This window comes from Bicyclus anynana, chromosome 9 (genome assembly GCF_947172395.1).
Source record: "Bicyclus anynana chromosome 9, ilBicAnyn1.1, whole genome shotgun sequence".
NCBI classification, from domain to species: domain Eukaryota; kingdom Metazoa; phylum Arthropoda; class Insecta; order Lepidoptera; family Nymphalidae; genus Bicyclus; species Bicyclus anynana.
Window position 1 is genome coordinate 12,962,440 of NC_069091.1, and position 15,601 is coordinate 12,978,040.

General features: G+C 36.6%; 1 protein-coding gene across 2 annotated transcripts; it reads right to left on the reverse strand.

Moving 5' to 3' along the window:
- Positions 1-291: 291 nt before the first annotated feature.
- Positions 292-15,081, reverse strand: LOC112052606 (uncharacterized). 2 transcript variants are annotated; one of them, XM_024091751.2, is made up of 4 exons: positions 14,936-15,081; positions 10,290-10,425; positions 8,727-8,854; positions 292-542 (listed from the first exon to the last, which is right to left on the reverse strand). In XM_024091751.2, the coding sequence occupies exons 1-4, from the start codon at positions 14,944-14,946 to the stop codon at positions 371-373; spliced, it is 447 nt and encodes a 148-aa protein (XP_023947519.2). In that variant the 5' UTR covers positions 14,947-15,081; the 3' UTR covers positions 292-370. The 2 variants fall into 2 exon arrangements, with proteins under 2 accessions (XP_023947519.2, XP_023947520.2); XM_024091752.2 differs by lacking the exon at positions 14,936-15,081 and adding an exon at positions 12,348-12,492.
- Positions 15,082-15,601: the final 520 nt, after the last annotated feature.

Consider the following 15,601-nt stretch of genomic DNA (forward strand, 5'->3'; position numbering starts at 1 on the left):
TACACTCTGCGACGGCTCATGAATGTCATCCTGATTGGACCCGTCTTCTTGTACACCGATCAACCAACCATCCATGATCACGATTAAAATTCGGGTGACGACTAATTTCTCTTGGTTCACGTATCTTACGAGATACTAGAAACTTTTCCCTTGACTAAAGCCTTAATAAAAAGGATATAACGAGTAGTACCCGAAGCTTATACATTTACATGAATAACAAACACTAACGATAGTTAAAATTCTAAAATTTCTATGTAGGTATAGCCCATGTAGCTAGAGTTTCTAGCTGGAGCTTGTTCCGAGCAAGCAAACAAAAAAACGTTGTTACTCGAAAATCCGTGTGTTACTCGCGTGTCACAGTCCGTTATCTTTAAAGGGTATGCAGCAAATAGTGGAGCAAATCGAATAAAAGCACAGCTTTAAACGGACACGACGGATATTTCTCTCTGCATAGTGCTGGATTATCGCGAAGCATTCTGCCATGAAAGTACGCCGACTTGAATTCCTCCAGTGCAGCGTTATCCTCTTCTTTGGTAGCTAGTCTGAAAGTAATGCCAGCAAACGTTAATTCAAGTGAAAATGTATTATTAAAGTGGATTCCGTTCGCGACTGGAATTTCCGTTATCTCACAGTACTAAGACATTTTCCGACTGTATAACAACAAATTATAAAGCGCCATGTTTGTTTCCATAATTTCCGAAATTTAATACAAATGGTTCATTTGAACGAAAGTAGACCTTTTGTCCTATTTTTTTTTATTCTTTACAAGTTAGCCCTTGACTACAACCTCACCTGATGGTAAGTGATGATGCAGTCTGAGATGAAAGCGGGCTAACTTGTTAGGAGGAGGATGAAAATCCACACCCCCTTTCGGTTTCTACACGGCATCGTACCGGAACGCTAAATCGCTTGGCGGTACGTCTTTGCCGGAAGGGTGGTAACTAGCCACGGCCAAAGCCTCCCATGATGATGTAATCTAAGATGGAAGCGGGCTAACTTGGTAGGAGGAAATCCACACACTCCTTTCGGTTTCAAGACGACATTAAGGCGATAGGCGGTAGTACAACTATTGCGGATTAATTTGACACCTGGCTCGAATGATGTTTGTACTATGTTTGTTTGGTTGTGTTTGATAGCCAGGTGTCAAGTTGATGCGCACGAGTTATACTTCCTCAAACAAGCTGTAGATAAAAAAAGTTCTGAGTATCTAACTACTCAAACCAGTCTCCAAGATTACGCAAATGAAATAGGTATATATAGGTAATAGAAGGCTCAGAGTCACACAGCGGGCGATGGAACGAGCTATGTTAGGAGTATCTCTGCGTGATCGAATCAGAAATGAGAAGATCCGCAGAAAAACTAAAGTCATAGACATAGCTCAACGAGTTGCGAAGCTGAAGTGCCAATGAGCAGGGCACATAGTTCGAAGAGCCCATGGACGTTGGGGTCCCAAGATGCTGGAGTGGCGACCCCGCACTAGTAAGCAAAGTGTTGGTCGACCCCCCACCAGATGGACTGACGACTCGTCAGCCCATCTGGTGGGAGTGACGACATCAAGCGGGTCGCAGGGATTCGCTGGATGCAGGTGGCTCAGTATCGTGATCTTTGGAAGTCCCTACAAAAGGCCTATGTCCTGCAGTGGACGTCCATCGGCTGATATGATGATGATGATACCAAATGTGAAGTCAGAAGTCAAAGTAAAAATTTATTTTCAAGTTAGCCTAATTCTCATTTTAAAACGAAACTAGTAAGTACTAGTACTAGTAACGTAACGAAAGTAGACGATCAAAAGTTGTTATATCAAATTACACAATATTATAAAGGCGAAAGTTTGTATGTAAGTGTGTATGTGCGATTTGGCTGAAATTTAGAACACACACTTTATTAAATACTTTTCATCCTGGAAAAATGGAAAAATCCACGGTTCCCGCGGTTACTGTGAAAAACTGATTCCACGCGGACAAAATCGCAGGCGTCCGCTATTTAATTAACATTGTATATAGCCAATGGGTTGCCTAAAAAATTTCAGCTCAGATCTTTTTTAGTTTTTACATGCAGCAATATTGTCAAAATTTCAACTTTGAAAATAACTATTATGTCACAATTTTTACCTACACAAGTGGGCGCGCGATGAGCAATTTGCCGCCGCGCGTCATGATAACAACCTCCTCCTCTAGCGACTACCCGCGCGCTTGTGGTATTTAGCTTTTGAGGACAAGTTTTAGTACCTGATATATTCCGAAGGAAGCTAGCGACTACTAAAAGGTGCAAACTTCGGACGATTGATTTATGAATTAATAACATTGTTTTGGTGAGTGCGGCAAAATGCTCATAGCGCACCCACTTTAGGGTTAAGAATACATTTTGATAGAATATACATATACCCAAAAAAAGATGGTTGGAAAGTGTGAAAGCTGTTTAAAGTGTGAAAGAAGTAAATCATAGGTTAAAAGCGACCTCACTTAAGTCATCATCATCGTTATCAACCCATATTCGGCTCACTGCTGAGCTCGAGTCTCCTCTCAGAATGAGAGAGGTTAGGCCAATAGTCCACCACGCAGGCCAAATGCGGATTGGCAGATTTCTTACACGCAGAGAATTAACAAAATTCTCTGGTATGCAGGTTTTCTCACGATGTTTCCTTCACCGTTTGATACACGTGATATTTAATTTCTTAAAATGCACGCAACTGAAAATTTGGTTGTGCATATCCCGGAACGGATTCGAACCCACCCTCTTCGGAATCGGAGGCATCATATCCACTGGGTTAAGTACGATAATGAAAAGGAGATGATGAGAATATACAAATACAAAGAAAGCCATTTTATAGTTATTCAGTGAGATTGCAAGTCAAGTTGAACTTCTTAGCATTAACTGGAAGGAATTCGTGACCAGTTCTCTGAATACTACCGATAACTTTAGGTTTATCTATGTCTATACAATAATCTATATTAATATTATAAAGCTGAAGAGTTTGTTTGTTTGCTTGAACGCGCTAATTTCAGGAACTAGTGGTCAGATTTGAAAAATTTAGTGTTAGATAGCCCATTTATCGAGAAAGGCTATATTAAGGCTATATTTTTATCTCCGTATTCTTATGGGAACAAGAACCACGCAGGTGAAACCGTGGGCAGTCAACTAGTATTATTATAAAACGAATTCCTCCGACGCGTCTGTCTGTCTGTTCGCGATAAAACTACTGGACAGATTTTCATGCGGTTTTTATCAACAGATAGAAAGTTTTTGAGACAGGTTTTTTGTTTAGGAGTTCTGTAAATCTGTTCAAATATGACGATTATTGTTTTAAGTGTCCAAAAAGTCAAGCTGCCTGTGACAGTTTGTAGAAGATTGTCTAATTCAGTCCTTCGACATAATAAACTATCTATATGTAACTAAACTATCTATTCTAGTACATGCCTTTATAGATTTACAAAAAAATGGTATAGCAAGGAGAGATCTATATATCTTTAAATTATTTCGTTCAATGAAATTTATATCCACCGTTTATTTAGCAAAGAAAGTCGCGGGCGCCCGCGTGTTTATATATATTTTATAACTTGTTTCCATGTCCTGGGTAAGCGATGATGTAACGTAGAAAGTGTGGTACAAACTGGTATTTACATTACATAATAATACGGACGTAAAGACAGTTTAGCATTTATTTTTATATAAAATCCCTCAAAAGTTCGCAGTGCTAATGCTAGTATTAGCAAGTGTTCTTTGGTAATCACTTAACACGCAGTGACCCGCACGCTCACCCGCTGTCCCGTAATTAATTAATAAACGCAAATGGTATATGCAACACCTAATTATCTCAAACTAATTTAAATAGTTTTAAAAAAATCTCTAAGATGACCAATTTTTTTTTTTTTCGGATTATTAATTTTTTTTTAATCTTGAATCAGTTTTTCAATGCTGCTGTAATTAATATTTTAGAGATCTAATTTTTGTTGAACATTGCGGATTAAATTACCAATGTATTATGATAGTATTTTAAACGCTTTGTATTAGCTTCACTTGTAACTAAGTATGCTTACTAACTAATCTTAATTTGACCCACTCCCGGCCATCGATTAGGATGAAATTTTGCACACGCTCTGAATTCTGATGACAATATATGACTAGCTAAAAAACGTTATTATAAATCCAATATGGCGGCCTCCCCAATCTCCCCAAAGATATGGGTATTAAATGAAAGGTTGTGCTGATCGGAATCGGATACGAAAAAAAATATCACGTGACCTAAATCCAATTGTAATTTTTAGTGCGTGCTATAGGCGTGTTTTTTATAATGTTTTATTTGTTTTGTAGTAGAAGCTTTGAGTACAATACTCAATTATTTTGTTTTCATTAACATGAACCGATTTAAAAAAATGTCCTGTGCAAAATGAATGGAACTGATATATATCATAATTTTAAGAACATACACATATAACGAGGTTTCTAAATTGGTATAAAACTTGTGTCTACTGTTTGTAGTTACAAAGTTGCTGGTAAAAATATATTAAAAATGCTAAATTTTTCATATAAGAAAAATACTGGAAATTGTGCTCGTTCCAACTTTTTCAAAATGTAATATAATATCTGCTTAAATCTACTAACGTGGTAATTTGGATTGATTTGCTATTCAAAAACTGGATTAACTGGGTAATTTGCCATGATTTGAAAACATCATACGAAGTACGTTAAAGAATATATTTTGTCGCGAAATATAAATCAGACAGGGATCAAACGGAGTTGAAAATTTGTATTTAAGGTTCTTCATTTTTCAAGTTACATCTGTAAAAATTGCTAGGTACTACCAGAAAAATACTATAATGTCATTCAAAATTTTGTAAAAATTATACTCCTAAAGGGGAATAAAGGGGTTAAAATGGGTCAACCCCTTTATGTTTAATAGATTAATATAAATCGTTCATATTTTGAGTAAGTTTTGTAAAAATGGTTATTGGACCATTTATTATTTATTATAAAACATGCAAAAATATAAGTAAATAGAAGGAGTTGAAATACATCGATTTTCACGCGAACGAAGTCGCCTGCGTCCGCTAGTTATAGACTAAATGAACTTTTAGGGTTCTGTACCCAAAGGGTAAAATGGGACTCTATTACAAAGAGTCCACTGTCCGTCCGTCGTCACCAGGCTGTTTCTCAAAAACAGTGATAGTAGATAGAACGAGGACACATTACATTATAGTTCCGCAGAACAAGAACCCAGGACCTCATTATAGGCTGAATAACGTACAGACCCTCAATTTCACTAGTTGACACTTTTTTTTTAAATGGTCTTAAATAAGTCAATAGCGTTGTACTAGATTGAAAAAGAAATTCGTATATTTTTGAGACGCGATTACATGAAAATTTTAGTTTTTAAATACTAGTATGTTTTTGACGATACGAGCCAAACGCCTGTCCCAAATGGAGCGTTTGACATACAAATAAGTTAACAATTAGCTTGACGTTTAGTACATCAAGTAACATTGAGACTTCACAAAATGGACGACAGCGTTTTTGACGTTTGGAAAATTTTAAAAAATACATGATTTTTAAATTTAGTTTTATATTGAAATCTTTACCTTATATCAATTAATATTGATATTATTCCGACCCTTATACCATGCACTAAATGAAAAATTATTATGAAATTAATATTATTTATATTAAATTTGACATGATTCAACAACCCTATTACATAATCAATTAGAAACACCAATTGTATCTATACTAATATTATAAAGCCGAAGACTTTGTTTGGTTGAACGTGCTTAACTCATTAACTACTGATCCAATATGAAAAATTATTTCAGTGTTAGATAGCCCATTAATTGAGAAAGGCTAAAAGCTATTCCCATATTCATTGGGGAACGGGGTGAAACCGCGCGGCGTCAGCTAGTCTGTAATATATGAAGACTTCATTCTAATTTCAAAAACTTCGGGCTCCAACTCTAGTACTAAGATAATAATTAAGTAGTCTCCTGGAGAATGGAATGGACCTTATCGTCTTATAAAGTAATTGAAGTGCTCCCAGGTAGTCCCAAGTGCGGTCCAAGTGGGGTCATCACATATTATTTTGTAAGCGAACATTCTCTAATTACATACCCGAGGACGATGGTCGAAGTTTATACCAACAACTTTGTATCCCGCAATTATGGGATACCATTGAGATAAAAATGATTACTGAATTTCTAAGAAAAATATATGTCATACCTAATTATTATATTTATCGTTTATGTTGCTTATCGTCATTATTGGATCTGCGCGAGTAAAACCGGTAAAAATAAAAATATTCGTTTGTTCGTTACTATTTAACACTAAACTTACTCGGCCATTTTTTATTAACTTAGCATTGGTGTAATGTAACCCCGTATTCTCACAGAAACAAGAACTACGTATATGAAGCCTACTTTTACGTGTATTGTATCTACTAGTACTAACTAAATCTCCATGCATGCAAACAGCATGCATTACAACGATATTTCGATAAAAATATGCTAGTGTCGATTTGCGCAATAAAACAATGGAGGTAGATCACAAAGTGTTATGTCGAGCGTAACGGTTGGTAAGCTCTTTATTTTATCTCTTTTATTATATAAAATAAATTTAATTTTCATTAAATATTTTTTATTAAACACGCACCTAGCAATAATAAAATATGAACTGGGTCGTTTTTTATTTTTATAATTAACTAACAGATGCCCTGCGGTTTCACTCGCGTAGTTACCGTTCCCATGGGAATTCATTCATTAACAACCAATATTCGGCGGCTCTCTGTTAAGCACGGGTCTCCTATCAGATTGAAATGGATTGGCAGACTTCACACACACAAATTTAAGAAATTTCTCAGGTATGCAAGTTTCCTCACGATGATTTTCTTTGACCGTTTGATATACCTATGATATTTAATTTCATAAAATGCACATAACTGTAAAATTAAATGTGCATGTCTCGGGAATACGGGGATAAAAATAAACTATGATTGATGATTGATACAAATGACGTGGTCTTCAATTGCTAAAAGAATTTTCAAAATCGTTTCTGTATATCCAGATACTAATATATAATATAATAATAAGGTAGCATTTTTTCATTATAAAAAATAATTAAGATGCAATTTTTTTAACATTATCCTCATTGTAATTAATAAAATGTATTTTTTTTACACAAAAATCTTTATTCTAGCTTTACTTTATATACTGTCGAATTACTTAGTAATAATAGACGTTGTCTATAACTTTATGTTATAAATGAATTATTTATTATAAAAGGCATTTCCGGCAAAACTTGTCACCCTAGTTTAATTTTATTCTCTGTCGAACAATTTGTTCTACTTATCTTAGATACTGTAATAAATAAAATATTTTCTGTACAAAATCTCTAAGGAACGGGTGCGAAGAATATCTTCCCCGGTTGAATACAGCACGTTTATATAATATAGTAGGGGAACTCAAGTTGCTAAATTTGCAGTTACTAAAGCGTCATGGGCACCGACTAGATTTGGTAGACTAGATGATAGTAAAAATAAGTGGTTACACAATTATAGCTTTTAATGTCGGGGAAAAAAACTATAGACTTTAAAGACCATTTCTATCATTTCGGTTAACTGAAATCGTCAGGAATATTAGCGATTATTTGGTGGATTATTTCCTTCAAAATAAAAAGAAATAAACGCTTTTGAAAAGAGAAATACAAGGATTTGATTTTTCAACTTGATTTATATGTAAAAAACAAAGATTGACAAGACGTTTTCAAAATAAATAAGATTATAATTTTAAAATCTACTAAAATTCGTTTATCGTAAGTTGATGAAAATTCATACATTTTTAGCTTCCTTACATTAAACGTGACATTTTTGAATACGTGAACTATAAACATAAACGCACAAATAACAAAGATATTTGTAATTTTGTTTGAACGCCCATACAAATCTAACGATCAGCGAATCAACGACGTCATTAATTCGTGCCATTTTTATGGGACTTTTTTCAGGGATTCGTGACAGTGCCGCAAAATCTAACCCTTTAAATCCCTGTAGCTCCGAAAGTAATGATCGCAGATATCCTGTTACTTTTAGAAAATTGCTTTACTATTAGCATATCCCTAATTTATATATTACAAAGGAGTATGGCGAAAGTGGGAGTCACATTCAGAAGTGTCGTACACTCGTATTAATTAAAACTATTATTTTATAAGATGCTTGTAAAAAAATATTGAGATTTTACAAAACGGGTATCAACATAACTTCTATACTTCGTATTTATAAAGCAGTTACGCAGTTGTATGTTAGCGGGAGTGTCTTTCAGTATAAAATTCGTATGCACAGATAGGGTAACTTCTAATTTTGAAGTATATCTTTTTTCTCCCTGCTTTTCAAGATTGGTTACTATTTGGTTTTTTCTTAGTTTAAGCACGATAAACAACTATTAATGGGTTTCTATTATGTACGCTACTTCTATCTGTTAGACCCAAAATACATGCAACCTCGCCAATCTCCTGTATTAGATTTTCGAAATGTCCACCTCCACATTCTGATTGAGTATTTGTAAGGGTATTTATTATCTTAAACGTATCAATCAATATTAAGGGTTCACGATTGTTGGAGGTACTCAAAAACGTGCAAGGTATACTTATGTTACGAGTATATGCCATGATCGAGTAAATCCCAATATCTCCCTTTGGGCTCCTTTACTACTAGTAAATAATTTGATGTGCCTCCGCACAATACTTACGCGAGCATGTAGGTGAAGCCTCGCCGCAACTCATTGTCCGGCAAATGTGCTCCCAGATCACAATAGAGCAAACGCGCGCATTGCATTGTATCGTACTGCAATATTTTCCTCCATCTTACTGTAGCGTTCTGTGAAATGAAATTCTTAAGTAACTTCGTTTAAATTTTAAAACGTAATCCATATTTATTTGTTTACTTATTTATTTTTTATTTTATTCAAAGACAAGTTTGCCCTTTATCAACCTGATGTTAAGTGACCATGCAGTCAATGGCGTGCACTTAACATGCATTAAGGTACTGCATACCCTAAGAGTTGTCTTATTAATGCTTCCTATTATATAATACTACTAGCTGACGCCGAGCGGTTTCATCCGCGTGGTTCCCGTTCCTGTAGGAATATGGAGATAATATATAACCTATAGCCTTCCTCGATAAATGGGCTATCTAACACTGAAAGAATTTTTCAAATCAGACCAGTAGTTCCTGAGATTAGCGCGTTCAATCAAACAAACAAACAAACAAACTCTTCAGCTTTATTATATTAGTATAGATAAACGCGAAAGTTTGTATTGACGTTTGTTACTCTTTAACACTGCTACTACTGAAGAGATTTAGTTGAAATTTGGAATGGAAATAGATTTTACTCTGGATGAACACATCCCGAAAAAATCCATGGTTTCCCGAGATTTGCGAAAACTGATGATTTTGATGATATGAATGTTTGTTACTCTTTCATGCCACGACTACTGAACCGAATCAGCTGGGTATTCAGATATATTATAGCATGGATTAACACGTAGGCTACCTTTATACTGGAAAAACCCATGGTTCCCGAGGGATTTGTGAAAAACTAAATTCCACGAAACGGAAAGTGTTGATTGAAATTATTTTAACCTTTTAAATATTAATATTGATTTAATATCATATGCACACTATACGACGTCTAGCTAAGCGTAAGTTACCGTGACCGAATTTCGACCGTAGCATCTGATACTACTGTTCCAATTCCAAGTTGTACCAATTACGCAGGAGATTACTAACATTGTTCCAGTATCTCACGGTCAGATGAGACGATAATCCGATGTTGTCGGAGAGAGAGAGATTGACAGATTCACGTGCTTTTCAAGATATTATTCATCATCACCATTAACAACAAATATTTGGGCTGTTCGGCACGAGTCTCTTCTCAGAATGAGAGGGGTTAGGCCAATAGTCCACCGCGCTGGTCCATTGCGGTTTGGCAGACTTCACACAAATTAATTAAGAAAATTCTCCGGTATGCAGGTCTCCTCACGATGTTTTTCCTTCACCGTTTGAGACACGGATATTTAATTTCTTAAAATACACATAACTAAAAAGTCGAAGGTGCATGCCCTGGACACCGCATTTGAACCTACGCCCTCCGAAAGGCAGAGGTCAAATTCACTGAGCTATCACGCCTAATAAATATTACAGTCCCAATCATCATATCTGACAACGGGTTATTCACATAGTTTCGGTCATCGTTTGAGAAACATGGCTTCTATAGAATTTAACTATCCCTTTCAAGAAATACAATACTCACGTAATTCGTAGCGTACTTGAGGTCCCTTTTGAACAGAAATCGAAGAACTTTGGGCTTGGTGATCGCTTGGTAGTCCTGTGCTAATATGTGCAGACCGTATAGCACGCCTATAAAAAGACCCAGAAGTACCAGCAGTCTGCAAAATTAAATGTAATGAATTAATCTTTTTGACGGCCTCCGTGGCGCAGTAATATGCGCAGTGGACTTACAAGACGGAGATCCTGGGTTCGATCCCCGGCTGGACCGATTGAGGTTTTCTTAATTGGTCCAGGTCTGGCTAGTGGGAGGCTTTGTCCGTGGCTAGTTACCACCCTAGCGATTTAGCGTTCCGGTACGACGTCGTGTAGAAACCGAAAGGGGTGTGGATTTCATCCTCCTCCTAAGAAGTTAGCCCGCTTCCATCTTAGATTGCACCATCACTTACCATCAGGTGAGATTGTAGTCAAGGGCTAACTTGTAAAGAATAACAAAAAAAAAATCTTTCTTCTTATGTATAAAATTCTCGTGTCACAATGTTTGTTCCCATACTCCTTCGTAACGGCTTGACCGATTCTTATAATATTTTATATGCATACTAGCTGACACCGCGCGGTTTTACCCGCGTGGTTCCCGTCCCCGTAGGAATACAGAGATAATATATAGCCTTCCTCGAAAAATGAGCCATCTAACATAAAAAGAATTTTTCAAATCAGACCAGTAGTTCCTGAGATTAGCGCGTCCTCTTCAGCTTTATAATGTTAGTATAGATTTGGTAGGTCTGAAAATCGGCCAACATTTATTTTTCAAACACTACGGGTAGACTAGGATTAAGGTAGAGGTAGAGTAGGAGTAGAGGTAGGTAGGGGTAGGGTAGGGTAGGTGTAGGGTAACAGTAGTGTAGGTGTAGGGTAGGAGTAGAATAGGGTGGGGGAAGGGAATAAGTCAAAGCGAAACCTGACCGGGACCGCTAGTAATTTATAGAACACACTATAATAAACATCGATTTAAGGTCGCTTGGATGGAAATCCCTTTATGTAAATACTGACGGGAATTTGAAGCGCCGACGAAATTCGACTATTTTGCTTAGCAATACATGACGTCATTACTTTGTACTAGTTGAAGTTACTACGCCTACATTCCGCAGGTGTGTTGCTACACTTACACGTCGTAATCGACTTTGAATTTGTTTTTCAAATTACTAGAAGTGCCAAACATCGTCACGCGTGTCACCGTCACTTACAGCCAGTTTCTTTTTGTAAAGCTAAAGTAACAGTAAAAGTAGTGAGTAGTAAAGAATGCCCGACTAGTTTCAAACCCATACGGGGCCCTTAGTCATGAGCTGGTTCTTGCATCGCGGCACGATTTAAACAGATCAGTTTGAATCGTGCCGCGATGCAAGAACCAGCTAACTAACTAGTCAGGCATACTCCGACCTAATATCACATGAGTTTTAGCCGTGTTTCATAATCAATTAATTATTCATATTAATTGATTATGAAACACGGCTAAAACTCACGTGATATTAGGTCGGATACACTCACGATTGTTTAAATTCTAAAAAAGTAGTAAAGAAGACTTTATTTTTCCGTGATTAAGACCGTTACTTTTGTTTTATGACGTTACTTTGACTGTTACTTACGATGAAGAAACTGGCCGTTAGACGTGACTTAGCTGAGAATAATATTCTCTTGTACTATGAGTGAACTCACAAGGATTGCAGAGTGGTTTATTTGTTATTAGCAAATATTAGGTATGGTACAGTAATGTAGGCAAATATACTTTAGGTAAATAGAGTTAAGTTTTAGATTTTTTTTAATACTACAAACTTATCATCTTTAATCAAGTCTACTTTATCTACAACAATTACCTAGAACCGTGCGATTACCATAGTCTGGCAAGTTCTTTGATAACACTCCCATGATATGCGAGCGACAGCGTAGGTGTGGGGAAGTGACGTGCATCCGTCGTGGGTTTTTCATTCGTCGCTACACGCCCCCCGGCCCACACCGAACATCGGGAGTGTTACGAACGAAGTTGTCAAGCTACTTTTAATTGCAATATAAAAGTCGTGTATCTTACCTCATTACGTCGTACCTCGCGGCGGGTGTTACTATCGGCTCTACAAACCTTACTAGGAAGACTATGTGTAGATTCTAGGGGCAGCCCCCACGCTACTGGAAATAGACTTATCTAACTAGATAAGTGTATATTCAAGCAAAAACAAACATGCCAATATGCGCATGACAGAAAAGCTTTTTACAGTTTTTTGGCCCTTCTTTGTTAGCATAAACTGGTGTTCAAACAGTACAAAACTCTTGCTATATTTGAACTTGATGTATATATACCAAATTTTTTTTTATAAAGAATATTTGTCTTATCTTTGAAAAATGACCAATATTCCCATTTCTCTCCAACCAGTCAGGAAATATTGTATTAGGAGTAGGTACGACAATAGTGATCGAATCAGGAATGCGGAGAACCGCAGACGAACCAAAGTCTCTGACATAGCTCAGCGAGTCGCAAAACTGAAGTAGCATTGCGCAAGCCACATAGTTCGAAGAGCTGATAGACGTTGGGGTCCCAAGGTGCTGGAATGGATACCCCGTACCGGAAAGCGCAGTGTTGGTCGACCCCCCACTGGACCGAGGATATCAAGCGGGTTGCAGAGAGCCGCTGGATGCTGGCGGCTCGAGACCGTTTTGTTTGGAGGTCCATGCAAGAGGCCTGTGTCCAGCAGTGGACGTCTATCGGCTGATAAGGTAAGGTAAGGTACAACAAGAGTCCAGCGGGGCGAGGATCAAAGAAATCAATTATTTAATTCCTAAGTATCGACGTAATTTGTGACGTCTAACGACGAATTATTTACTGCATATAAAAATCAGGCAACTCAACATATTATGAAACGTCATTTTTGTCTCCGTAAAGATAAAACACATAAATAAAAAGTCGAAAAATAAGGAAAAGATTTAAAAAAAAAAATAAGGAAGGAAAACCACCAAAAACTGAATCAAGATTGGATGTGGTAAAAGAGGTTATCTAACAGAAATTGCCAAGGTAAGCGATTACTACTAAATAAGTAATAACTACATCTTTTTTCTAGAAAACTAGTTACCATCTAAGGCACCGTCACGTAAGATCACAGGTAAGGCGAGCTAACTTGAATGAAAAGAATCCGGCCAAGTGCGTGTCTTTTCACTACGTTGACTCAGTTTACAGATTCCAAAGATTGCAAACCTGATTATATTTTTTTGTAAGTAAAATGTCTTGATAGACATTCAGACAGACAAAATGGACAAAAAAGCGGTCCTATATGGATGCCGTTTTATACCTTTCGGAATAGGGGTCCCTGCAAACAAACGAGCAAAAATGTTTTAATTTATTAACCGACTTTCTATAGGAGGTAATTTTTGTTGTTGCTAAAGTATAGGTATACTCCCAAGTTAGTCCCATTAAGTATTTTCATATCAGGATATGATGATATTAGGAACTCTTCCAATTTTACAGTCAAGATTTTGGTTTTTTTGACAGTGACTCGCGCATTGGCTTAAGGTAAACACAATTTAGTGAAATCCAACTAGGGATGATTACAGTTTTTAAAATTTTTAAATTGTATATAAATTACTAAGGTATCTTAATAGCAAGGCCATTTTTTAAAAATAACAGTATATCTGCGATCATTACTTTCGGAGCTACAAGGATTTAAAGGGTCAGATTTGCGGCACAGCCACGGATCCCTGAAAACCGCCCCATACAAAATGGCATGAATTGATTCGCTGATCGTTAGACTTGTATGGGCATTGAAACAAAATTACAAATATATATCTTTGTTATTTGTGCGCTTAAGTTCATAATTCAAATATTGAAAAATGTCACGTATAATGTAAAGAAGATAAAAATTTATGATTTTTCATCTAATTACGATAAAAGAATTTGAGTCGATTTGAAATTTTATAATCTTATTTATTTTGCAAACATCTAGTCAATCTTTGTTTTTTACATATTAATTAGGTAATATTGAACTCATTTACCCGAATGTCTCATAAAAACCAATAGATTCAACAAACTTAGTCATCATCCACAATCATGAAATTTTCAATATATAAACTGCTAGTTATTTCATATCAACGCAAATAAGATCATACGGCTGTCTATAGAAGTGTTCATTGGAATGTGTTGCCCATGACAACTAGTAATGAAGCTATAACGAGGAGAATTCGTTATACTTGCAAATCACAGGGTAATGACCTTGTATCAAGTAGACGTATAAAATAAATAAATACATTTTTAAAGTAAATGTATCTTATTAAAACATTTTTGGGGTTCCATCCCTACATGCAAATTGAGGATGAATTTTCGTTGTCAGTATTTTTGTGCATTACATAAGGGATTAAAGTGCTAACTTAATCTAGGGAACCCTACACTGCGCGTGGCCCGACTAGCACTTGGCCGGTTTTATTTATAAATGTAGTTTTTTATCCCTCATATGTTTTCTTTATGAATAAAATATATCATAATTATTTTTTGTGCTTTTGTATGCAATATGCAAAATTTCATAATGATATAATATCAATTAGTAGTTAAATAGGTACCCAGAAATAATTCATTATATCATCATTAATATACCGGCATAATAACGAAAATCATAAATTAAAATATCAAAAACTCACTTAACTCCCATTTCGCGAGCATATTTCGTCCAAACAGTGCAAACACAACACAAACAAACCTAATTCGAAAATGAGGCGTTTCTGCATATCCTCCCAACTAACTATATGTTTCGTATAACCTGACCATTTACAGAATGTCGCTCGAGACTCCAGTCCCACAGCGGGAATACGAAAATTTAAAACAGTCGGGTAATTTGAACCGCTTATGGGGAGAGGAAAGTGGTCTCGGTAATCCTATGCAACAAGTTGTAATTTGATTTCCTCTAGAGATTATGGACTAAGAGCCTGCTTAGCCACACATACCTCATTTTATAAAGGCTGTAGGTTCTCTACTACCCAGTGGCGTACACAAGATTTATAATTGGAGTATGCACTATCATCATCATATCAGTCGATGGACATCCACTGCAGGACATAGGCCTTTTGTGGGGACTTCCAAACACCACGATATTGAGACGCCTGCATCCAGCGAACCCCTGCGACTCGCTGTCGTCACTACACCCTGGTGGGGGGTAGACCAACACTGCGCTTTTTAGTGCGGGGTCGTTATTCCAGCACCTTGGGACTCCAACGTCCATCGGCTCTTCGAACAATGTGTCTCACCCATTGCCACTTTAGCTTCGAGACTCGTTCAGCTATGTCGGTGACTTTGGTTCGTCTGCGGAT